Below are 27,179 nucleotides of genomic sequence, written 5' to 3'. Positions count from 1 at the left end.
CCACATCCCGGGTAAATTCTGCCCCAGGCATAATGAGCTGTTACCCCATGCGCTCTGAGGGCATTCAGAATGCCAACGCAGTGCTCTCCAGGCACCTCTGTGCTGTTCAAACCTATGCATCTCACACCTGCTCATCTTAAAATCTCTGTGCCTCACATGCAGGAAGAATTCAAAAAATGCTGATTGAAAAAACATTGTGTCCAGTATTAGATGAAGTATGTAAATATCAAGGTAAGAATCTGCACTTTTTGTCGACCTATTGCTTGTTTGCACAATAAAGCCACATTTATTATAAAAAATTATTATAATGTACGCTGTTTAAGCTCAGATCACTTTGCAATAATGATGATGATAATCATGGGTTAGAATATTTTTTTCTTTGCTTGCCATGGGATCTGCCAGGTTGTAGGAATTCTTTTTTGTTCTAAATCAAATTCAGGAACACTCCCAAAGACAAGAAGTCGAATTTAGGCCACAGATGGTAGCAACGGAAGGTTATCACTGTGTAGCTGTACCAAATGAAGCCCATCTTCATGGATTTTAAGCACTTCGATAAGCTTTTATTTCTCTTCTCATCTCCTTTACCCCCATAGATAACACAAAATAACAGCATAATCATCCAATAGCAACGAAATCCCATCACAACAACATCAAAAATGAGAACTCATGTGATTCACTGATTTCCTAAGCCAGAGCTTCCCACCTGATGTGCTGGGGAAGTGGGAGAGCGAGAGGACTGCTTTCCTCAGCCCTTGGGGTGACTGGGCAGATCCTGTCTGGTGTGAACAGTAAACGCCACTGTGGTACATCATTTTGGGTGCTATGTGTGATAAAGGTTGACAACCACTGTCCTAAGCCATTCTACCGTTTAAATAACAGGCTGAATTCTCCCAAGTTATGTTCATACTTGCCTTAGGAAGGAAATTAGTATTATGACTCTAAAGATCCTGAGCACATGATCTAAAAAAAGAAAAACCCAAACCACAATGGCAAAGGTAGGTGAGACAGAGTGTTTGGAAAAATAGCGAATACTGTACTATTAATTGCTCCCTAATTCTCCCTCATCCATGATTTTTAAAGAGTGGGTGGAGCATAACGATTTGAGGCACCACGGCAGTGCAGAATGGGGCGGGTTTTTGGAAAATGTGACTCACTCACCGTTCCGACCAAAGGGTAAATGAACCCAGCGCCTATGCTGGCCCGGACATCACTGATAGGTAAGATGAAGTCCCTCGGCACACCTTTTTTGTCAGGTTCGTGAGACAGAGAAAGGTGGGTCTTTGCCATGCAGATGGGCAAATTTCCAAAACCCTGTAAGAAAGGAAAGAAAATGTGTTCACTGACACAGATGTTAGTTTCCTGTGTTTTTCTGTTTGCACTTTATACAGTCTCGGCCAGCAATGGTAAGCGGCTCAGATTGAGGCACATGCAGGAGCTGCCGGTTACTACTTGTTCATTGAAGAAGCAAGAAGGTGAGGATAAAAACTCATCTCCATGGGATCACTGTTTAGCAGGTCAAGGGTGACTGTTGTTTATTTCGGAGGTTCTCTTTAAGAGAAGGCAGTGTTATGTGCATGTTTGGGGAAAGCACGGCTATTTTCAGGCAAAGCAGCAGCTGTAGAAACCACTTTCCAGGACTATTAATATCCGGGACCCAGCAAGGTAGTCTGGAGAAAGGCTCCTCAACGAGGCTGTTAGTCATGTTGTTCACTCATTCTAGAGTCGGCCAGGAAGCAAAGGGCCCCTTTGTGTTGGTTTATGAATCATGGCTATTTGATCTGCGATTACATTATAAGAACTAAGATGAGGTCACTATTTAAGCTTCTTGTTTTTAAGGACCAAAGTCTATGTCTGACCCAGAGTCCCAAAGGTGAAAGAGCAGGAAGTCACATGTGGTGTCTCACAAAAAGGACAGTGTCCTCGAAGCCTGGTTCTGATTAAATGGCACATAGTGTTCCTTTAGAGGCTTTGCTAATTCATTGCAACCACATACTTGACACTAACTTTTAAAAAAAATAAAAATAGAGATGGAGATTTTGTTATGTTGCCCAGAGTGGTCTCAAACTCCTGGCTTCAACTGACCCTCCTGCACTGGCCTCCCAAAGTGCTGGGATTACAGGTGTGAGCACCGTGCCCGGTTGACACAACTTTTAAGCAATGTTTCCTTGATAGAGATAAAGGGAAAGAAATCTTTAGTGAAATTTTCATAAGACTTAGCCTAAAACTATTTGGAAGATCTTAGAGTCTTATCAACTCAGGGAGGACGTGGGCTTGGGGCCATTTTCTTTTTGAAATCTCCACTCTTCTATACTGATAAGAATTTTGCTGGGCGACAATCACAACTGCCTTTCAGAAATGGTGCCAGAATTTTGAATTTCAGACATGATTAAATATTGAAGTAATTTCTATGAACTAATAGAGGTTGGCTAATGTAAAAATTTTGTCAGTAGGTGTATTAAAAAGACACAAACAAAAACCAACCAATACGCCATAAACTGTCACCAGATTACTTCATAAAAGAAATGACATTGTAACACTGAAAGGAGAAAAGACTTAATATGAGAATAAATGATAGCCTTAAGTATCAGTATTAAAAACTCATGGGAAGAAAAAAACCAAACCAACCTCATGAGAATGGCCTTACTTTACTTGGCTTATTGCACATGAATGAAAATTTCACCACAATGCCTGTGCACAGAGCAGTGCTTGGAAATCCTTTTTGTAAAGGATAAGCCAAGAACATACAGGGAAAATTCTCAGATGTGAGAACTTTCTGAGTTGCTGACTATTTTACCAAACCTAGGAGAATAAATACCCTGGCTGGCAATGGTAGCATTTAACAAAATTTCAAATGGGTTTACAAAAAAGAATAAGGAGTTGGAGATTTGTTTTAAAGAAAAGGTCAACACACTACCTATCACGAAGCTCTTTAGCCAGCAGGCTCTTAAAGTGTTCTGACTTCTATCTATCTGGTTATGCCAAAGTAGGAGGGACACTCGAGGCATATGGTCCTTTTGGTGAAGGTGGCTGAGCTTCCTGGAATGGAGTTGATTGATCATGACTGTCACTGGACTAGATGGTGACGCATGCTGTCAGATCACAGCCACCTTCCCAGTTGCTTGCCTACTTGCCTTTGTCAGTGGCTAGAGGCAGAAGATGATGGAGCCTTCAACCTCAGTGGACAAGCTCAGTAAAAAGCCAGTGAACCGCTTATGTAAGAAGAACACCAAATATTCCCATCTTTATAGGGTGCACTCCTATCTGCCTACCCCGGCACCATGCTAGCATTTTTAAGGTAGTAAGAGGCCTGCAAGGAAGAGGAAGCATTGCAATTCATCTAAATCTGACTCCGCAGCTATACTCCAAAGGATAGTTTCAACGTTCTGGGCTGAGTGGGAGGGATGAAAGATCACACATCACCTACAAACAGGGATACCACCCATATCAGACACATTTATAGTCACAGAAGTAAATGATGCGTGGATCAGAGGATGTATTTCTTACCATAAAGTTCTAAATATAGTCTAATATATCCGAAAGTAATATCCCGAGGATATTACTTTCATCTTTGTTAACCATAAAATAGATTAAGCAAAGGGTAGCTAGTGAGACAAGTACAAATACTCAAGTCAAGTTGAGTATTCTGAGAGCCTACGGTGGATTTTTTCTTTTCCCCTAAAAGTACAACTTTTACCTGTTGAGTGTAACGATCTATTTTGGCTTGTGCCTCAGGAGAGAGTTCAATATCTTTGGCTCCATAGACAGCCTGGGCAATGGTTCTTATCTTGTCCACAACTGGAAGCTGGAGAAACACAAATTATAACAAAATCGTATAAGTTTAATCTGGTTAAAGATTTTTTTTAAAGTTTAGTGAGATTTTCTGTAATTGCTTAAAATTCTCTATCAGGGTACCCCCTCAGCAACTACAGGATTCCTAGCAAACGCTCTTTTTCCCTTTTAGCATCCTAAAGCAATGAAATTTTCAGTGTCAGAAATAGATCAGATGTCAACTAGCAAATAAACCTTAGGTGTTCAGGCAGTTTAGAGGCAGCTTATCTAGTTGTAACCATTTTTATCCATTGTCGCATTTAAAAAAATGTAGTTTACTATAATTTTTCTTTCTTTCTTTCTTTTTTTTAGACAGTATAACTCTGTCACCTAGGCTGGAGTGCAGTGGCACAATCTCAGCTCACTGCAGCCTCAACCTCCCAGGCTCAAGTGATCCTCCCATCTCAGCCTCCTGAGTATCTGGGACTACAGGGATGCACCACGACTCCAAGCTAATTTTGTTGTCTTTTTTTTTTTTTGCATTTGTTTGTAGAGACTGGGTTTCACCATGTTGCCCAGGCTGGTCTTGAACTCCTGGACTCAAGCAACCTGCCCACCTTGGCCTCCCAAAGTACTGGGATTACAGGCATAAGCCATCACGCCTGGCCTGTTTACTATAATTTTTAAATAATCATATATGTTAGGACTGGAGCCTCCCAACGAAATTGTGAGTGCCAGTTTTTAAGTGGGTCTGAATACGGGTTCACAGTATTGCTACAGAAAAAGTAGCAATACTAAAAACAAGTATTTTTTCGTGAGCAGTAATGGATTGAGATTTTAACATAAATGCTGATGTGATCAAACACCATATTGGAAAATCAGAGGTTGAACCCACTGTCACTTTAGCAAATTATGAGAAATCATGTGGCATGGAAGAAACGTGAGAAGACTAGATACAGGCAAATAAGTGTGTTGGGGGAGATGATTTCCATAATGTTAGACTGAAGACTTGGACACAGACTACTGGTAGCATACAGCAAGGGATCTTCAGAAACAAGAATGATTCATTAGGAAAGGAATCTTCTACAGATAAAGTAATTCTAAATTTAAGAAATACGTTTGGCAAAATTATCCACAATCTTTCTGTGGGTAAAAAAGCCTATGTGGCCAGGTGCGGTGGCTCACACCTGTAATCCCAGCACTTTGGGAGGCTGAGGTGGGCGGATCACTTGAGGTCAGGCGTTCAAGATCAGTGTGGCCAACACGGTGAAACCCCGTCTCTGCTGAAAATACAAAAATCAGCTGGGTGTGGCAGCTCACGTCTCTAATCCCAGCTACTCAGGAAGCTGAGGCAGGAGAATCGCTTGACTCTGGGAGGTGGAGGTTGCAGTGAGCCGAGATCGCGCCACTGCACTTCAGGCCTGGGTGACAGATCAAAACTCTGTCTCAAAAAAAAAAAAAAAAAGCATATGCATGATGCAATTAGTGGATTTACTGTTTGGTGAACAACTGCTGAACCAAATGCTGATGGAACAGATGTGAACCAAGGGGAAGTCTCCTGTGGTATGCCTCAAGGACTTCGCTTGACAACAGCAAATGTCATATTTGTATGAAATACTGTTGATACAAGAGTTACCCAAGAGAAAATAAATAAAAGCCAGCACTCTTCCCCTCCCAACCCTGATAGCACCCAAAACTGCTTTAAAACGTGTTTTTCATTACTACAGTTTTTATTACTGTAGAGGTGTTCTGTGGTCTGGAACTTAAATATTGAATGTTCTAACAAATAAAAAGAAATGAAGGTGCAAGCCTTATAACCTTTCACTGAGGGACATAAAAAGAATCTGAGTCAATGGAGAAAAATAGTTTGCTCGTGGATGAGGAGACTTAATACTGTACAGACGTCACTTCTCTGAAACTTACTCAGTTCGATGCAAGTCCAATAAAAATCCCAAGCTCATTTGTGGTTACTTGGCCTATTAGTTCTAAAACTTACAATAAAGGGTTGATGTGGTTTGGATGTTGGTCCCTCCAAATCTCACGGTGAAATGTAATCCTCAGTGTTGGAGGTGGGGCCCGGTGGCAGGTGTTTGGATCATGGGGGCGGATCCTTCATGAATGGCTTGGTGCTGTCCTCATGATAATGAGTGAGTTCTCACTCTGAGTTCTCGAGAGATCTGCTTGTTAGCACCTCCCACCCCCTCTCTTGCTCCCGCTCTTGCCATGTGATGCACTGGCTCCCCCTTTGCCTTCTGCCCTGAGTGGAAGCTTCCTGAGGCCCTCACCAGAAGCCCAGCAGATGTTGGTGCCATGCTGGTACAGCCTTCAGAACCATGAGCCAAAATAAATGACTTTTCTTTATCCATTAAACAGTCTCAGGGATTCCTTTATAGTAACTTGAGAGTGAACTAACACAGGGTAATGGCATAAATAGTCAGATAACTGGCATACATAGTCAGATAACTTTAAAAATAAACAAAACCGGAAGAACAAAGAAACAGGACTCTTCTACTAGCTATCAATCATACCCCAAAACTATGCTAATAAATTCCATGGGTATTGGCACAAGTATAGACAAATTAATCAATGGCAAAGAAGAAAGAACCCACAAACACACCTCAGCATGTGCAAGATAGCATATGATAGAGGTGACACAAATCAACAGAGAAAGGCTGACTACCATCTGACTTTTGGCTGGAGAGAAATAAAATTAGATTCCTACCACATACCAGGCCTCCAAATAAACCCAATATGGAACAAAGGCATAAACTTGAAAGTTCTAACTCTAAATGTTGGAAGAAAACAGTGGGAACTCTATTATCCTGAAGTAGAGAAAGATTTCTTAAACGAGGTAACAACAGAATAACCCATAAAGGAAATGATATATAGATTTCACTGCAGCAAAATTTAAAACTTGTTTTAAGAAGACATTATAAACAAGGTCAAGAAATAAGAGACAGACTGGGAGAAGATACATGCAAATATTTATAAAGTCAAAAGATTAGTAATCTTCAAAGACCAACCTTTGTTAAAACTCTCTGAGCTTTCTAAGATCTATCCCAAAGGCCACCTCCTCCACGAAGCCTTCATGGATGACCCTTAGGCACATGTGAGCATCCTCTTCTTTGACATCTAGATGCCCTTGAGGTGCTCCTACCCGCAGCTTCAGAGGACAGGGGTTCACTGGGGCCTGACTGTGAGGGGCTGCCAGCAAAAGCTCATGCACTCTTGGGGTGTGTGAGTGGAGCCCGAGTGTGTGAACAGTCACACAGACTCAGCAGCACCGCACTGACACCGAAATCTCTTGGAGGGCAAGGGGCCTTTTGTAAACCATGCCATATGAAAAATCGAAAGGAGGGCAGAATGTGAACCAAGGGACCAACGTTAGAAGGAAGTAGTTGTTTTGAGTGCAGTGTTTAAGGAAGAATATAATAACCAGAGCTCTCTCACTTAGCAGTGACCTGTCCTTGCCTGGAGGGTTCTATAAAAGCTGAATATGGTGCCAGGAATGTTGTACAAAGAGTTACTGCCTAAGTGCAAAGTTGAGGCTGGGTTAGAGAGAGAAATGTAAGGGTAACTTTTTCTAAAATTTATTTTTGGTAGAGATGGGGTCTCACCATGTTGCCCAGGCTGGTCTCAAACTCCCGGCCTCAAGCAATTTTCCCACATTGACCTCCCAGGTTGCTGGGATTATAGGTGTACTCTGCATAGGCAACTTCTAATGTAAGAGATTCAATGTTCATATTAGCTGAAGAATGAAGAATGGCTATAAACTCTTTAAGGCTTGGGACCATCTCTTATGTACCTAGAGGCAGCCCCTGGAATATATACAAGGCCCTCAATATACAGTTGAACAAATGAATATTTCTATATTTCCTATTGACTAAGCTTGGGTTCCATGTGGTTCAATAGTCACACAAGCTGATAAGAAAATTCAGGTGTTGATGTGCTGCAGGTAACAGCGGAGAAGACGTTTTCCATGAATCTTAGATCATGAACAACCTGTGTTGCTGGGCACTCAAGGGCTTGCTGCCAACATTGTACTGAAACTAACATGAGCTCCTCCGCTGGTCAACCAATGCCTGGCAAGGAGCAACCTTTTTAAGAAATAAAAGTTGGTGGGACGCTGGAAGATACTTCTTGCAGGAAAGAAGACACAAGGCAAGCCCAAGGACCATGCTTTGTCAGAAGTCAGCTCTCAGAAGGGTGTGCTCCCCAGGCAGTAGAACAGCAGTTCTGGGAAGCAGGCAGTGTTCCGGTTGCATGCAGTCTGTGGCCTGCACCTACCTCAGCGCGGCCACTCCAACCCTCCATGGGATCTGCACAAAGGAGCTTGGTGGCTATGTGAGGTAGGAGGGCTCAGAGAGAATGCAGCCTCTCCTTATGTGTGGTTAAATCATATAACCTCCCTGAATTTGTTTCCTCATTTCTAAGATGAGGATGTGAATACTTCAGTATACATCACTGTACTGCACACATTGAATCAGTGTAAAACGCAAGCACGTTGCAAATGTCATGCTATACAAATCTTAAGTAATGTTATTATGGAGTGAGAATGGTAGGGAGGACTGAAAGAATTACATTTTGCTTGGAAGTACAGCAAAACAAGATACTGTTACTCATAACACATTTAATGAACAGAAAAATGCATTCTTTACTGAACTCTAGATCATAATTCAAAAATAAAGAGTGTGATTTTTCTGTTAAGATAATAATTTAAAAAACTCACATGGGAGCAAAGTAATAGCAAATGAATGACTAGTGAATAAATTAATGCAAGTGGGTGGCCGATTTGTTATTTAAAATTTTCTTTTTTGATACAGAGACTCACTCTGTCACCCAGGCTGGAGTGGAATGGTGAGATCTTAGCTGACTGCAACCTCCACCTCCTGGGTTCAAGCGATTATCCTGCCTCAGCCTCCCAAGTGGCTGGGATTACAGGCATGTGCCACCACGCCCGGCTAATTTTGTATTTTTAGTAGAGACAGGGTTTCACCACGTTGGTCAGGCTGGTCCTGAACTCCTGACCTCAGGTGATCTGCCCGCCTCGGGCCTCCCAAAGTGTTGGGATTACAGGCGTGAGCCACTGTGCCCGGCATGATTTGCTAAACTTGAAAATGTTTTACAAGAAATATACATATGTGTGTGTACATATATATGTCTGTGTATATATATGTATATACATATGGGTGTGTGTATATATATGTGTGTATATATGTGTGTATATTTATACATATTTATGTATATATATAAAAATATATATATATTTATTTAAGACAGAGTCTCGCTGATGCCCAGGCTGGGAGTGTAGTGGCACAAAATCTTGGCTCACGGTAACCTCTGCCTTCTGGGTCAAGCAATTCTCCCTTCCTCAGCCTCCCGAGCAGCTGGGATTACAGGCTCCCACCACCATGCCCGGCTGATTTTTGTATTTTTAGTAGAGACGGGGTTTCACCATGTTGGCCAGGCTGGTCTCCAACTCCTGACCTCAGGTGATCTGCCTGCCTTGGCCTCTCAAAGTGCTGGGATTTCAAGTGTGAGCCACTGTGTCTGGCCTAAAATACATATTTTTAAGAACTTTAATTTTAGTAAAATACACATAACATGTAATTTACCATCTTCTTTTCTTTTTTTGTGACCCAGGGTCTCATTCTGGAGTTCAGTGGTGTGATCACAGCTCACTGCAGCCTCAACCTCCGGGGCTCAAGTAATCCTCCTACCTCAGCATACGGCGTAGCTAGGACTACAGGTGCATGCCACCGGCTAATTTCTAAAATTTTTGTAGAGATGGGGGTCTTGCTGTGTTGCCCAGACTGGTCTTGAACTCCTGGGCTCAAGCGATCTGCCTGCCTCGGACTTCCAAAGTGCTGGGATTACAGCCGCAAGCTACCATGCCTGGCCTAATTTACCATTTTAGCCATTTCTAAGTGTGCAATTCAGCAATGTAAAGTCCATTTATGGTGTTGGGCAACCAACTTCCAGAACTCTTTGTATTTAGCAAAATTGAAACTCTACCCATAAAGTAGCAACTTTCCATGCCCCTCCCCTCGGCCCCTGACAACCACCATTCTACTTCCTGTCTATGAATCTGACTGCCCTAGACCCCCTACAAGCGGAGTCAAGCAGTATCTGTCCTTCTGTGTCTGGAGTATTTCATTTAGCATAATGCCCTCAAGTTTCATCCGTGTGATAGGAGGTGTCCTTCCCAAGGCTGAATAATGTTCCATAGTATGTGTGTGCCATATTTAGCTGATCCCTGCTGACAGACAAGGGGGTTCCCACCCTTCAGCTACTGGGAACAATGCTGCTATGAACAGGGCTGCACGAGTACCTGCTTGAGTCCCTGCTTTCAACGCTTTTGGGCATAAGGCAATGTATATTTTTTTGTTAACAACTAAACTTTCTTCCTTTCCAATGTTTATTGGAAAGTGTTTTGGGAATTCCAAGGAGGTGCCAGGCTGACTGTGTGAGCTGAGTAGTTGTGGTTTACTTCCTGTAGGACAAGTGCGACCACCCACACGTGACGGTACTGTGAGGGGCCAGTAGTACGAATGAATCCCAACAGGGCGGCCCTGCTTCCCTGCCTCAACCTCACTGCCAGGGCTGTGTGCTTCCCAGCAGGCACTGCTATCTATCCAGCCCCACAGCTTCCCAGCACTCAGCACTTCTGATGCCCGGCCTCAGCCTCGCCACCACTGTAACAGATGAAGGTGCATCCTGGCAGCTTCCAGGGGTAGGATACTGCTTCCTGGGACCTGAAGAGAATGCACTGTCTAGAACCTGAGCTACAATCCTGCAGCCACGTGCTGAATAAAGTGCTTCAACTCACAGCTCCAAAGCCCATGGCCAAAGTGCCATTTGTAGTCTTGGGACTCCTGCTACAATTTTTGTTTTTCACTCACAAGTACAAATAAGGAAATAAAAATATCTCAGTTAACATATCTTTTGGGTTTAGTGTAAATACTAAAATCTGCTCTGATAAGGTCCTTCCCCTTGCATGCAATCTATTTATATTGTGTTAGCAGGCAAGGAACTTCCTATGGTTAATCTGCTTGATTTGGGGGAGAAGTGTAATCTTTAAAGAAAAAAAAAAAAACCAAGCTCAGCCCAAAGGTCTTGATCTGAACTTGATATTCACTGGTGCTTCTCTGTGGTAAATGATAGCTTTTATAAACAAATAGAATGGCCAAACAATTTATGACTGTTCATGTGTTAATTATTGCTGGCTTTCTCTTGGTTCTGTAAATATTGACTAATATATTTACTTGCCACATTGTGCCTTGGAGAGTGGTCTGCATGAAGTAGGATCCCACAGGCATCTGCTAAGTGACCAAATAACCACCTACGGCAAGTCCTTTCAAGATGTCAGGGCGTGGTTCTAGAGCTTCAGGGACTTTGTGTACAAAGAACTTCTGATGGACTGGGGATAATGAGACACAGTAAACAACTATGACAGAAGAGAGTGTGCAGTCAAGACTGTATAAACATACCATTAAAGTCAAGAGGTCACAGGTTGCAAAGGGAGGCATGAAAATCAGCAAAAGCTGACAAGACATTAAAAAAGAGCTGGAATAGTGCATTAAAGAAAGGACAGGAGGCTGGGTGCAGTGACTCATGCCTGTAATCCCAGCACTTTGGTAGGCCGAGGTGGGCGGATCATGAGGTCAAGAGACGGAGACCATCCTGGCCAACATGGTGAAACCCCATCTCTATTGAAAAAAACACAAAAATTAGCTGGGAGTGGTGGCGCGTGCCTGTAGTCCCAGCTACTTGGGAGGGTGAGGCAGGAGAATCGCTTGAACACGGGAGGTGGAGGTTGCAGTGAGCCAAGATCATGCCACTGCACTCCAGCCTGGTGATAGAGCAAGACTCTGTCTCAAAGAAAAAAAAAAAAGGACAGGAAAAATGTCAATAGGCAAAGAAGGGAAAGAAAGGCAGAAGCCAAGGTGAAATGGTGTCAAACACAGGGCTGAGTGGGGACACAGTGAATATTCTGTCTATATTATGCACAGCTGTTTAACATATTAGCTACTTCAAAAGGCTGGTGTCTACACTTGTATCTTTGGTCATTTTTGAACTAACATTATGTTAAATCTTCATATTCACCAAAAAATGTAACCCTCTTCGTACTCTATACTAATTCCTTTCCAAACTTCTTAAACACGTATTTCGGAAACCGAAATACTCTAGAACAGAGCTGTGCACTGCCACTTCCATCACAATGGAAGATGTATCGTGTGTTCACTGGCTTCATGTGGCTATTAAAAGCATTGGAAGTGGGACTGGAGCAATCCAGAAACTGAACTCTCAATCTTAGCCACGTGGGATATTGGGCAGTACGGCTCTAGAAAATAACCGCGACCAATGGTTATACTGGTGGCACAGTCTCTCGCACAGAGCAGGCACAACATAAACACTAGCTGGGTGACTCCACGAAGAAAGAGTAGAGGATTTGGTGACCTTCACGCTTTAGTAAATTCATTTTGTAGGTGTGGTGGACCGGGGTCCTAGAAGCTAAGTCACTCAGTCAGACAGTATAGCCTTCTTGGAAAGGCTCTGGAAATGCTCACTAGAATTCTTCAATTAAATTATTGAAGTCCTGCTTTTTAGTGGAATAAAACTGTTCTGTACATTCTAGAAAAGTCGTTACATTTTAAAATAATTTTTTGGTGACAAAAAATGGACAAAAGAAAATGAAATGGAACAAAAGTTTAAAAATGAACTGTTAGAAATAAAGATCCATGAAGGCTTTACACTGTAGTAGGGATGTCTCATCTTACTTAGAGGCCAAATTCTGAAGTCAGCAACCCTGAAAAATCTTTTAGAAGACCCATGAAAACACTATATAATACTCCATTCTCAATACCCTGGCGTCTCTTAATGAGGCCCCGCTGTTGTTGAAGTATTGGAACACACTGCCATTTCTTCAGCCCTGCACCAAATGAAGTCGTTGGCATGCATCGGGGGCCACAGTGAATGAAAAATACATGGTTCTTTTCTTTCACCAAGGCCACAGAGTTGAATTCACATGGGTTAAATCTTCCTACGCTGTGATATCAGCAAAGTGTATTCCAAGGCCCGTAAAACATGTGAAGAGAAGGATCAATTAATAAACTCGTACGTTGAATAGACATTTCCGGATACACAGTAATTATTTCCATTTGTATTTTGTATCTTAAATGAAGCATAAATTTTAAATGATCTACAAATACAGTTTGGCAAGCAGCCTTTCCTGTACTTCAAATTAAAGTACAACATGAAGCTGTCGATATTAATTTATACTGACCACACCACACTAGGTGCAAGGGCTTGCATTACCAGCACCACCTGGAGTCCTGGGAGCGGCTCTGCCCTTGCTACTGAGAACAACAGGCCCCTGTATCGCTGACACAAAGCATGTCCTTGGCTGGAAACCAGCACATCTGAGCTACGTGCCGACTTCCACGAGCCTGCTCAGTGGGCATGGAGCCCTGTGGGCTTGCTGGCCCTGAGCAACAGGTTCACTCTGAAGACGCCTACATGTAGAGAATCTCATCCTCCTACAGCAAACCTGGGGTGCGGTGAGGGTAACCGGACTCTGGGAAATGGAAGAAAGGCTCGCCGCTAGAAAAGCTGCATTTCTCCACATGAAATAGTAAGAAATTCACATGGGTAATCTTTTATTACTCTCAAACAGAACAGCGCAGCAAGGCCAAAAAACGGAATATATGGGAATAAGTGATTTTAAAGATCGCATCTCACCCAAAAGAGGGGAAAGGGCTGACTGGTTCGAGCACTCTGCTGGACCCAGGAACACTCATGTACAGTGTTTTGTTTTCCTTCCTTTGAGACAGAGTCTTGTTCCGTTGCCCAGGCTCAAAAAAAAAAAAAAAAAAAAAAAAACCAGGCCAGGCACGATGGTGTGCAGTGGCATGTTCTCCGCCCACTGCAACCTCCACATGCCAGGTTCAAGTGATTCTTGGGCCTTAGTCTCCAAAGTAGCTGGAATTACAGGCATGCACCACGATGCCCGGCTCATTTTTGTATTTTTATTACAGATGGGGTTTTGCCACATTGGCCAGGCTGGTCTCCAACTCCTGACTTCAAGTGATCTGCCCGCCTCAGCCTCCCAAAGGATTGGGATTACAGCAGGGAGCCATCGTGCCTGGCCTGTTTTTTTTTTGTTTTTGAGCCTGGCTCCGTTGCTTGGGCCGGAATGCAGTGGGGGTGATCTTGGCTCACTGCAACCTCTGCCTCCCAGGCTCAAGCGATCCTCCCACCTCAGCCTCCTGAGTAGCTGAGACTACGGGGCATGTGCCACTATGCCTGGCTAATTTTAAAAATATTTTTAGTAGAGACAGGATCTGCCATGTCACCCAGGTTAGTCTTGAACTCCTAGATTCAAGCGATCCTCCTACCTTGGCCTCCCTAAATGCTAGGATTACAGGCATGAGCCACCGCCCCTGGCCATGCACAGTGTTCTCATGATGCAGCTGCTCATTCCTCTTCTACAAATCTGACTTAGGAACATCAATGTGTTGTAAGAGCAAAATGAATGAACACAGGTGCAACGCTGGTTCCGTGTTCACGTTCAAGGAGCCCTTGTACTTTACTCAAAACATCGCCCCCCAACCTCCGAGAGACTGGGGAGACTGAAAGCCTGTGCTGTTTGAGTGTTTTTTTTCCCTAAACCCTAAGGTCGTAGTTTTCTCTCTCTCTTAAGTGGTCCATTAGTGTGGAACCTTAATGTTTGTTCCTGTGATCATATTTAATGTTCCTCATGAGCTTGCTTTTAGATGAGAAAGTGGACACTCTCTCCATTGCAATGGTCTCATCTGATCTAAATTTAAGTCAGAAAGCCTGGGGAGGGACGGAGTGAGTGGTAGAAGGCAGCTGGCCAACATGTAGTGTGACTTTGATAGTTCATCATTTTACCTTCTCTCATAATTTCAGATGAAATAATGCATTTCTAGAAACTTCCATCATAGTGACAATCATTTTGCATGCTAGAAGACAGCTTTCAATGACACTACAGGGATTCTTGTGACATGTGCAAGTGTATTAAATACAGGCCACTGTTTTTTTCGCATTGTGTGCTATTTCAACCATCGAGGAAAGAAAGCTGGGGCAGGCTTTGTCAGAATCACACAGGGATGAGTGGGATGCTTTGAGAAGGTGGAGCCCGTGCTCACGACAGGTGCAGATCCCTCGAAACTGTCTCACACAGCTGAACGACGTGCCTGGCAGGCTGGGAGGTGGGTTATATACTGCAGGCCAGCAGACGTTTCATAGAGAATCTAGAAGCCAGTGTTGGAGAAGCATCTAGATTTGAGAGGGATCTAAGTGTTTACAGAAGGTCTGGTCAAGCAGGAGGTATCTGGGGCTGGGTGCCGTGGCTCATGCCTGCAATCCCAGCACTTTGAGAGGCTGAGGCAGGCAGATCACTTGAGGTCAGGAGTTCGAGACCAGCCCAGCCAACATGGTGAGACCCTGCCTCTACTAAAAATACAAAAATTTGCTGGGCATGGTGGCCCACACCTGTAATCCCAGCTACTAAGGAGGCTGAGGCAGGAGAATCGCTTGAAATCGGGAGGTGCAGGTTGCAGCGAGTCGAGATTTCGCCAGTGCACTCCACCCTGGGTGACAGAGCCAGATTCTGCCAAACAAAACAAAACAAAACAAAAAAACCCCAAACGTAAAGAAAGCAGGAGGTATCTGGAAATTTGGGGTTGGATCATGGAAAGGAGGCCGGGGGAGAAGAGGCTTATGGGAGGCTTGTTGAAGCCGTTCACACTGGACGATCAAAGGCTGTTTAAAGGCAGCTCAATCATAATTAAGAAAGCAGAATATTAAAGATCATGGGGGGAGAAACAGGTTTATGAGTGAGATACATAACTGACTGGAAAATTTAAGGACCAGCTTTCCACAGAACACTCCAAACATTCTAATGCACAACAAGAGGAGAAGAGAGCGCTGAAGAAAGGGCTATGGGCTCAGGCTGAGATGGGAGGGAGAGCCAGAGGAGGTCAAAGGCCCTGAGGGGGAGACAGCTTTTCCAGGGACAAGGACAACCAAAAGAAGGGACAGCCTTTCAACCTAGAGTGTGTTTCTTCCTTCTAATTACTGTGAAATGTAAAAGCCAACAGAGATGTGCATCAATACCTTTTAAGTTTTAAGATCCTATTAATTAAACCCTATATGTACAATGTGAATGTACTTAATGCCACAGACTATACATGTAAAAATGATTACCGGGGAAATTGTATGTTATACATATTTTTACCACAATGGAAGATTCCCCCACTGTATATCCATAGATATGCATTTTTTAAATGTTTATTTCAATGTGGAGGCTCGGGTTGCAAATGCTCCAAGTCCATGTAAAGGATAGCTCTCACACCCCACCAACAACTGGTGTGGGTTCCAGCTGGCATTTTCAAAATGTAGAAAATAATTTCTTAAGAACCAACCAGAAAAACAGTAACAACAAACATCCTGCCTTAAAAAAGACCAGCAGAGGAGGAAACACCCCTGGCCATCTGGGCAGGGAGAGTGTGAAGTTCAGAAGTCAGCAGAGCTGGCTGCGGCTCCAGCCTGTCTTCGTGGTGTGTTTTGGTCTTCCTTCATCCAGCCCCCACTGGGATCAAGAGAATGGCTCCACGCAAGGAACAGGAAAGACCTTTTAATAAAAACAAACACTATCCTGTCTTGCTGTCAAGGCTATACCTCAAAATGTTTGCAAGGCTAGAGGAAGGATACAGGGATGATTTTCAACCTTAACTCCTCATTTAACAAACAATATTCAGACTGAAGGCCAAGCTGACTTCTCGGGGTCATACCTCCTTCTATGCAAAAATGACTGACGTTTTATGGTATCACTAAGGGCTCCCAATTCTCATGGAGAAAGAAAAATGCCAATGCCTTGGTTTAGTTTAGTAGTGCTTTAGGAGACTTGGCTTCTAATTCCTGGTTTTAACTCAGTGCAAAATAAACCAATCTTGAAGTTTGACAAAATTACCTTGAGTTACAGGAGAATTGTTGAAGGTAAATTCAGGAGGCCCACTCTCTTTCGAAAGCGAACATGACAGGAGGAAGAGCTAGCACTGACTGACTGCTTTCCCCCCCGCCCTTTTTTTTTTTTTTTGAGACGGGGCCTCGCTCTGCCAACCAGGCTGGAGTGCAGTGGCGCGATCTCGGCTCACTGCAAGCTCCGCCTCCCGGGTTCACGCCGTTCTCCCTGCCTCAGCCTCCCAGGCAGCTGGGACTACAGGCGCCGCCACCATGCCCGGCTAATTTTTTGTATCTTTAGCAGAGATGGGGTTTCACCGTGTTAATCAGGATGGTCTCGATCTCCTGATGTGGTGATCCACCCGCCTCGGCCTCCCAAAGTGCTAGGATTACAGGCGTGAGCCACCATGCCTGGCCTTTTTTTTTCTTTTTGAGACAGAGTCTAACTCTGTTGCCCAAGCTGGAGTGCAGTGGTGTGATCTCAGCTCACTGCAACCTCCACCTCCCAGGTTCAAGCGATTCTCCTGCCTCAGCCTCCCGAGTAGCTGGGACTACAGGCACGTAATACCACACCTGTCTAGTTTTTATATTTTTAGTACAGATGGGGTTTCACCATGTTTCCCGGGCTGGTCTTGAACTCCTGGCCTCAGGTGATCCACCCACCCAGCCTTCATTGCCTGCTTTCTATGTTCCAGCATTCTACTCTGGGGCATTTCATTTGGGTCTCACAGCAACTTGGTGAAGTTGGTGTCACTGTCAGACACCATTGTACAAATGAGGATGCTGAGGCTGGAGAGATTAGTCAGTTTCCCCAAAATGCGTCCATAGTAGGAGGCCTCCTCAAGGTTTAAACTGAATTTACATGATCCCAAAGCTTTAGCCTGTTAGCTCTATGTAATATGCTCCTTCTCCTATCAAGTATCCATTTCTTATGGACAAGTCCATCACCTTCCCATCTATAATGCAGAGTTGAGCCCACACAGCAGATGGAATGTGCAGAGGCAAGCCTGGAAGAATGTATGGAAGAGGGATTTTTTTTTTTTTTTTGAGACGGAGTCTCGCTCTGTCGCCCAGGCTGGAGTGCAGTGGCCAGATCTCAGCTCACTGCAAGCTCCGCCTCCCGGGTTTACGCCATTCTCCTGCCTCAGCCTCCCGAGTAGCTGGGACTACAGGCGCCCGCCACCTCGCCCGGCTAGTTTTTTGTATTTTTTTTAGTAGAGACGGGGTTTCACCGTGTTAGCCAGGATGGTCTCGATCTCCTGACCTCGTGATCCACCCGTCTCGGCCTCCCAAAGTGCTGGGATTACAGGCTTGAGCCAGGAGGAGGGATTTCTTAGCTAATAAAGTGCGCATGTAGATTAGTGTTTCTTTCAGTCATCATATTTCCCTGCGTCCCTGCAGACATGGAGATATTCTATTAGTGAACGATAAAGATATAATTGTCAAAAGTCATATTAGAAGAGGAAAATTCAAAGAGAAGATGATTTTGAGGGGGACTTTTAACAGTTCTTAAAAGGGATTGCAATCACCCTCAAGGGTCGAGAGGAAATGAGCCACTGTAATTCAAGTTTAAACACATTCATTTTCACACAATAAAACTTCTTCTGAGCAATTAGTCTACTACACCTCATTCCATATTTTTCAATCTTTATTCTAAATTATTCATTGCTGCCTCCACCCGGTACCGTAATTAAAAGTTGCCTACTCTTGAGTGAGAAGTTACTCTGGCAAAAAGAGATGCCAAATCGTTCTCTAGACGGCAGTTGCTGCTGAAGTCAGTTTTCTAAAAAGTTCAGCAGAGACTCCCAAGTCAGAAGTGCAGCCTGTTTCTCCCTTTACCTGTAAGCTCGCCATCAGGAAGTCCAGCACGCTGCTGTCTGGCTGCACAGCGCCTCTGAGAGCCAGGTGTCTCACTCTCTCCAGCGGAACCACTCTAGTGGGGTTCTGAGACAATTTCTACTTCACACTCAAATGCAGTCATGCCCTGGACTCTAGCACTATTTTCCATTACCCTAAATCATCTCCGGTGTTTTCCTTCCACACGACTGGGGTGGAGAAAGAACAGCCCACAAGATGCCATCAGTCTTGTACTGAATACATTCTTGGGGATATAAAGTCTGGGGAGACACCAAGGGGCACACACAAACCCAGTTTGCTTTGAGAAGCAAAGGTGGGAGAGTGCCATATGCAAAGCACTTACAGCTTCTTTCTCCTGTAGAGCAATGCCACACCTTTCTCACTGCCCAGCACCCAAGGGTTGGTTGTGAGGGTGTGGGGCTGTGGGGGAGGTAAGAAAGGGCTTCCAGAAAACCATTACTTAGTTACTAAAGTTTTACCAGCACCAACCAATGCAAGAAATCAGGGGGAAAGAAGGCTTGAGCTCCATTACTGACTGCACCATTGAATTCAGATTTTTACATGGTGACAAGACCGTAAATGGTCTTAGAGGATCTAAATCTTGCCAGTGTGAGGAACATAGCTAACAGGCAGACAGTACAAAGAGAGCCAGCAGCAGCAGCAGCTCTTTTCATGAACCGTCATGCTGCAGTAGGCTGGGAGGCTGATTATCTAACAAATAATTATGCAGCTCAAATCGAATTTCTGTTACAAGAAGAGCGAGAAGTGTGTTGGCAAAGGAGGCAGGGATACTGGCCTTGAGGTCACCTATCAAATAGAGGACTTTAGACCACATTATTATTAAACATTTTCCTCCTTTCAGAGGAGAGCTGACATTTTAGCAGCATTATCTCCATGAAGAATGGGAATGCAGAAAAAAAAAAAAAATAATAATTGAAATATCAGTGGAAAGGAAAAGGGTTCATCTTAGGGTTAGTGCATGTCTGAGACAGCGTAACTCAGAAGCATTTCTCCTGATTACTGACCTCTTTTTCACCTGGGCTGTTTTCCTTGAAAAGAGCCACACTTCATGAAATCATTCATGAAAATAACTGCTTTTGCTACGTAGAGTTGGGTGGTTCATGATCAGATGGCAAGATGGTCTGAGGCACACTCAACAGCAGGATCTGGGGGTGACTCTCCCTACAGTGGTTTATGTAGAAAGGCCCTGGCATGTGCCAAGGGTTGTAGGCACCCTGGCGAGCCTTACTCAGGACCAAGGAACAGGAACCCAGGGTCTCCTTGGCCACCCGCCATCTGAGTTGGCTTCAATGCCTGACTTGCCCACAGCAGGGCTACATCTATTTTGCGCTGAACGCCTCTAGGTCTGAGAACTCAAACTTCCCACTGGAACATTTTTCTTTTCACTCATCCAAAATCTTCTCTCTCAATTGATCTCTACCACCTCTGTAGTCCAGAATATTCTAGTTCCTCATTCACAAAATGGCCTCATAAAAATGACAAACCTTTTCTGAGCTAGCCTCCAATTCATTCCCTGTGTCCTTCCTTCCATGAACACTGACTGCGTGCTGGTGATGATGTCCCCTGTGTGGCATGGAGTCTATGCCCGTGCCCATCACTGTCACCCTTCCTCTTCAGGAGGGTCACTCAGTCACTGTCCCCTTTAACTATGTCTCCCCCCAGACCTCCAATACACACACACTTTTGAGCACAGTACTTAGCTCTGAAGAACAGAGCAGGATGATGACCTCAACCATCTGGACATTCTTTCTTCCAGCTCTTCCTCTTCCTAGCTATGGGACACTAAGCAGTTGACTTAGTTTCTTTGTGCTTTAGTTTTCTTGTATGTAAAATGGGAAGATATCACCAGTTCTCACCTAAGAGGGATGTTAGGACCACAGAGGTGAACATGTGCAAAGCGCCCATATACCTGGCACACAAACAACTCCTTAAAAGCAGGAGCTGTGGTAATATTAAATATTGATACATCAGCCCCACGCTCTCACCACTGTGACTCCAGGCTTATCAACAATGCTGCTAAGCTCTTGCTTCACTGATTTCTTCTTCAACTTATGCTACTGATTTATGCCACCGAACAGGAAAGAAGAGTGACACACCAATAGAATATGTGAGGGATGAAAGAACAGGAGAAGCAGCAACCAGCTTGAAGCCTGGGCGCCCCACAATCACGCACTACCCCTGAAGACAAATCCATCAGCCAGAACCGGAGCCACAAAATTCAGAATGGAGATGTCAGAGGGCTGCAAAGACAAACAATCTAAGGAGGAGAGTGAGCCCTGGGAAGCTCAAGTCTGACTGAACCATCAACATGTGCTTAAAAATATCCTAGAGGACCAAGCAATCCCACTTCTGGGAATACATTTCCAATTAAATTGAAAACACGGTATTGAAGGGATATTTGTACATATGCCATAAACACGCATGCCCATACAGCATTCCTTACAATAGCTGAGAAGGGGAGCTCAAGTGTCCATCCACAGATGGATAAAGAAACAAAATGTGGGATATCCAAAGAATGGGAGTGTATTCAGCCCGAAAAAGAAAGGAAATCCTGGCCGGGAGTGGCGGCTCACACCTGTAATCCCAGCACTGTGGGAGGCTGAGGCAGGTGGATCACGAGGTCAGGAGTTCGAGACCAGCCTGACCAACAGGGTGAAACCCTGTCTCTGCTAAAAATACAAAAATGAGCCAGGCGTGGTGGTGCATGCCTGTAATCCCAACTACTCGGGAGGCTGAGGCAGGAGAATCGCTTGAACCCCAGAGCAGAAGGTTGCGATGAGCTGAGATGGTGCCATTGCACTCCAGCCTGGGCAACAAAAGCGAAACTCCATCTCAAAAAAAAAAAAAAAAAAAAGGAAATTCTGACACGCTACAACATGCAGGCACATTATGCTAAGTGAAATAAGCCAGCCACAGTATGATGCTACTTACATGAGGTCCCTAGAGTTGTTTCATAGAAACGAAGGAGAATGGTGGCTGGCAGGGGCTGTGGGGAGGGGCATGGGGAGTTGTTCAGTGGGTACAGTTTCAGTTTTGCAAGATGAAAAGCATTCTGGAGACTGGCTGCACAACAATGTGAATGTACTTACCACTACTGATGTGCACTTAAAAATGGTTAAGATGGGCTGGGTGCGGTGGCTCACGCCTGTAATCCCAGCACTCTGGGAGGCTGAGGCAGGCGGACTGCTGGAGCTCAGGAGTTCGAGACCAGCCTGGCCAACATGGTGAAACCCTAGCTCTACTAAAATAAAAAAGAAATTAGCCAGGCATGGCGGCGTGTGCCTGTATTCCCAGCTACTCAGGAGGCTGAGGCAGGAGAATTGCTTGAACCCGGGAGGCGGTGGTTGCAGTGAGCCGAGATCGCGCCACTGCATTCCAGCCTGGGCAACAGAGCAAAGTTCTATCTCCCAAAAAAAAAAAAAAAAAAAAAAAAGGCTAAGATAGTAAATTTTGTTATATATATTTTACCACAATGAAAAAATATATATACATATATATATGTATATATACACATACATACACTAGATTATAGTTCAATAAAACCACAAGAGAAAAGAACCATAAAAGGAATGAACAAGCAGAGGCCAGGTGTGGTGGCTCACGACTGTAATCCCAACACTTTGGGAGGCCGAGGCAGGTTAACCATGAGGTCAGGAGTTCGAGACCAGCCTGTCCTAGATGGTGAAACCCCATCTCTACTAAAAATACAAAAAATTAGCCGGGCATGGTGGTAGGTGCCTGTAATCCCAGCTACTCAGGAGGTTGAGGCAGAGAATTGCTTGAACCTGGGAGGCAGAGGTTGCAGTGAGCCAAGATTGCGCCACTGTACTCCAGCCTGAGCAACAGAGTAAGACTCTGTATCAAAAAAAAAAAAAAAAAAAAGAGAAATGAACAAGGAAAATACCTCCCATGGTTTCCCAAGCCTGGCGAAATTGCTCTTGTTCCTGTGCAACTCCTGAAGGTGTCAGCTGTCAAATCCTGTTCACTAAAGTACCTCTTCACTTAGGCCTGTGATTTGGGAGTCTTCAAAAGCACAGGCTTTGGGATAAGGAGCTAGGGTCTGCACTTGGAAATGTGACTTTGTGGCTTAAACTCTTCTACCTTCTTGTTTGTTTGTTTGAGACAGGGTCTCACTCTGTCGCCCAGGCTGGAGTGCAGTGGTGTGATCTCAATCTTGGCTCACTGCAGCCTCCACCTCCTGGGTTCAAGCAATTCTCCGACCTCAGCCTCCCGAGTAGCTGGGACTATAGGCGTATGCCACCATGCCCCCCTAATTTTTGTATTTTTAGTAGAGATGGGGTTTCTCTATGTTGGCCAGGCTGATCTCACACTCCTGACCTCAAGTGATCTGCCTGCCCTAGCCTCCCAAAGTGCTGGGATTACAGGCGTGAGCCACTGCACCCGGCCTACACTCTTCTATCTTTAGTTTGCTTATCTGCAGGGTTGTGGCGATAACTGAATGGGACAATCCATGCTAAGGTGTAAGAAATGTGAGCCATTGTTTTTACTAGATCTTACCTGAACATCATACAGGAACTGGAATCGGCTTCTTTTACTCACAGCCTCTCTCACAGCCCGAGCCAAGTCCACCGACCCCTTTCCACCAACCGACCAGTGATAGCAGGGGACTGCATCAAAGGCACCAGCCCGCTTTGCAAGCTCACACACCAAGTCAATCTCAGCGCGGGTGTCGGTCCTGGTGAAGAAAATGTTTGTGGTTTTGCATCTGTATCCATTTAGCGATGTTTTGAAAGAAAGACTAACCATTTATACAGAACTTCGCTCCCTAACACTGAATACATTTTAAACATCAAAAGTGGTCACATCGTGTTTAAATAAATCAGACTTAAAGAAAAGCATGGAAAAAAAAATCCTCTCCAAAGTGACTCAAATATTTCAAGTTGTTAAGGGCGTTATCAAGAAAATTCCATAACATATCCCTTTGATCACTCACAGTTTGTTTCAGACAAAAATGCTGGGTAGAATTAAAAAAAAAAAAAAAAAAAAAAAAAAAAAAAAAAAAAAGCCAAGGAGATACTAACTCACTATATATAAATTTCACTTCCTTAATAACATTGTGAGAACACATTTGCTAAAATGAAACCAAACCAAATAAACAAACAGAAAGAACTGGGTATTTCTGTATACTTTTAGATGAAGCAATTCTAAATTCTAAAAAATTTTAGAAAGACCAAATACCCCAAGACACAAATATCGTTCACAGGGTGGCCTAGTGATAATGCCCACATTTAAAGGAGGAGGCCGGACTTACTTGAAGACATTCAGAGCCACCACAACGGGAACCCCAAAGAGCTGAGCGATCTGAATTTGCTTTTGGAGGTTACAGCAGCCATCTGCCACCAGCTGGATGTTCTGTAAAAAAGAAAAAAGCAAAACCCAGACCCCTGTGTGTTGCCTCCCACCAAACCTGCCAAGCTAAACTGGCAGCACCTCTCTGGCAGGATTTGTGACATCTTTTTTCATTTTCTCCTCCAAGAAAGATGGCTGCAAGAATAAGGAGGTTCGTCTGCAAAAAAATTTCTAAAATGATTCTGGGTCCAACGGCATATGTGTGGGTCTGAAGCCTGGCAGCTCATACTGCTGCGGACAGGCTGCAGGGTCTACGCAACGTGCCCATGCTCTGCAGGTTGGGGCCTGACAGGCATAAGGCCCCAGGTGGGTGAGGAGCTCTATCCAGGTATTCCTGGCTCAGATCCCTGGCGCCACCTGTAGGAGCTACGAGGTACTGCTGCCAGTAAATCAAAGTCTATTTACAGGAAAGTGTAAGCCACTCCTGTAAGTCATAAAGCCAACTGTATATAGACCTTCCATGACAAAAGAATACAGAAGTGTAAACTTCATATTTGTTTCTGACCTGGAGACCTTGAGTTCCTGCTCTGATGGCTGTCCTGGGGGTAGACAATAGTAGACAAAGCCTATATCCATCTTTTCTTGATATTTAAGAGTTAATTGAATGAATTTTATCCTTTCACCCCACCCATTTCCTCTTGGATTCTTAGAACAGCACTTTTCTTTTATTTTTTTTGAGACAAGAGTCTTGCTCTGTCGTCCAGGCTGGAGTACAGTGGTGCGATCGCAGCTCACTGCAACCTCCGCCTCCCAGGTTCAAGCAATTCTCTTGCTGGGACTACAGGCGTGAGCTACCATGCCCGGCTAATTTTTGTATTTTTAGTAGAGATGAGGTTTTGCCATGTTGGCCATGGGTTTTGCCTGGCTGGTCTTGAACTCCTGGCCTCATGTGATCTGGCCGCCTTGGCCTCCCCAAATGCTGAAATTACAGGTGTGAGTCGCTACGCCAGCCAGAACAGCACTTTTCTAAGGGATCACTGAAGGATGGCTCATTCACTGAAAGCCAACGAGTCACTGGATTTGAGAGATTCTTCACATAAGTGTCTAAACAGCTCCTCTTACCTCCTCTGTATATTCTTTCTTAAGAGGAACACCAGCGGTTACCTGAAATAAGGAGAGAAAACGTGAAGAATAATCCTATAAAAATGCTTACACAACTGATCTGAAAGAAAGAACACCACAATCACATTCAGTTTTTAGAAAGGTACCCCTACATTTTGTCCTTTTAAAACAGTAGCTGGTGGCACTGGCTGAACCTAAACTCTTGTGGGAAGCTTTTCGAAAACACTGATGCCTGGGCTCCACCCAGACCAATGAAAGCAGAAGTTCTGGGAGGGAAACCTGGCATCCGTAACATTTAAAATCTCCCTGGATGATTCTAATTTGAGCCAATGGAACAGTATGAAACTTCGCAAACATTGGTTCAAATTAGAACATAAAACTAATGATATGTTTAATACCTGATTTATACAGAGTACATCACCATTTGAAATCATTTTACGGTAACTGCCACAAAGCTCTGTTGTCCAGGCTGGAGGGCAGTGCATGATCACAGCTCACTGCAGTCTCAAACTCCAGGGCTCCAGTGATCCTCCTGCCTCAGCCTCCCCAGTAGCTAGGAATATAGGTGTATACCACCACACCCAGATAAATTTTTATTATTTTGTAGAGACAAGGTCTCGCTATGTTCCCCAGGCTGGTCTCAAACTCTTGGGCTCAAACGGTCCTCCCACCTCGGCCTCCCAAAGTACTGGCATTACAGGTGTGATCCACTGTGCCCGGCCTGGTGGTTATTCTTATGTGTCAACTTTGCTGGGCCAGAGGGTGCCCAGTATTTGTTCAAATATTATTTTGGGTGTTTCTGTGATGGTGTCTATGATGAAATGAACATGGAAATCAGCAGCCTTTGAGTAAGCAGGTTGCCCTACATAATGTGGCTTGGTCTGAGCTGATCAGTCAAAGGCCTTTTTGAGTATAACAGAAAGACCGGCCTCCCCTGAGTGCGGGAGAATTTGCCAGCAGACTGCTGCCTGCACACCGCACTAGCACCCCTGGCTCTCCGGGGTCTTCAGCTTGCCAGCCCACAGTGCAGGGTTTGGACTTGCCAGCTTCTGTAATCATGTGACCCAATTCCTTAGAATAAATATCTTTCTCTCTCTATACACACATCCTATTGATTCTATGTGTGAAGAACCCTGATTCATACAATGGTTAAAGAACGAATTGTGAAAGAATCTGTGGATCCCAAAGCATAGCAGAATATTAGCTGTTGGATTGCACAGGGAATGGCCGAGCACTTTGGGGGACAGGATGTGAGTTTAAAATGACTGAGGCTAAAATGGGCAAATTCAAGGGCCACAAGGTTTTCCACTGTACAAATTATGGAAAAAAACCAAGCTGAATAAACATAAGAGGCAGCCATGGTTATTTGTGTAATGATCAAAAGGAAGTCGATCCCAGCACAGTATCTGTAGCAAAAAAGAAAAAGAAAAAAAGAAAACAGAAGTAGAAATGAATAATCATGGCTCAAAAATACAGAGCTATTCAATAAGAAGGAAAGACACCGAGATGAGCACTATGGAATAGAGGATTAAGAGGATGAAAGTTCATTTATCTTGCCGTTATTGAAAACACTCCCTACATACAGACTATGCCAGACACTTGGAACATACCAGTTAATAAGACACAGTCCCTAAACTCAAGGAATTGAGAATTACATAGGGAGACACAGAGCAAGGCATTCATGAAACAATATGAGGCAGAAGGTACTACCGGAGCCCAGGAGAGGGATGCTTAGCTTCACCTGCTTTTTGTTTGTTTGTTTGTTTGTTTGTTGTTGTTGTTGAGACAGAGTTTCGCTCTTGTCACCCAGGCTGGAGTGCAATGGTGCGATATGAGATCACTGCAGCCTCCACCTCCCGAGTTCAAGCGATTCTCTCGCCTCAGCCTCCCAAGTAGTGGGGATGATAGCTGCCCGCCACCACTGGTCTCGAACTCCTCAGGTGATCCACCTGCCTCAGCCTCCCAAAGTGCTGGGACTACAGGCGTGAGCCACCGCATCCGACTGGTTCCCGCCTTTTCTTATCCTCCAACCATAGCTGTGCCTACTAACCCTATTCCTTGTTACCACGATCACTGGCTGAGAACCATGACATTAAGCAGGAGTGGAAGAGACA

General features: G+C 44.3%; 1 protein-coding gene across 8 annotated transcripts in view; it reads right to left on the bottom strand.

The window, feature by feature from the left end:
* Positions 1 to 27,179, bottom strand: part of LOC105489167 (methylenetetrahydrofolate dehydrogenase (NADP+ dependent) 1 like) — a 233,145-nt gene that overhangs the window by 62,033 nt on the left and 143,933 nt on the right. For all 8 annotated transcript variants that reach the window (XM_071096617.1, XM_071096620.1, XM_071096618.1 and 5 more), the window contains exons 22-26: positions 25,066 to 25,107; positions 23,906 to 24,006; positions 23,152 to 23,329; positions 3,695 to 3,802; positions 1,159 to 1,311 (exon numbers count right to left, since the gene is read on the bottom strand). In XM_071096617.1, coding sequence (XP_070952718.1) covers positions 1,159 to 1,311; positions 3,695 to 3,802; positions 23,152 to 23,329; positions 23,906 to 24,006; positions 25,066 to 25,107 — 582 coding nt within the window. The remainder of the gene's footprint in view (positions 1 to 1,158; positions 1,312 to 3,694; positions 3,803 to 23,151; positions 23,330 to 23,905; positions 24,007 to 25,065; positions 25,108 to 27,179) is intronic.

The sequence above is a fragment of the Macaca nemestrina genome, chromosome 5 (assembly GCF_043159975.1).
Source record: "Macaca nemestrina isolate mMacNem1 chromosome 5, mMacNem.hap1, whole genome shotgun sequence".
Classification (NCBI taxonomy): domain Eukaryota; kingdom Metazoa; phylum Chordata; class Mammalia; order Primates; family Cercopithecidae; genus Macaca; species Macaca nemestrina.
This window is presented reverse-complemented; position numbering and strand designations above follow the sequence as displayed.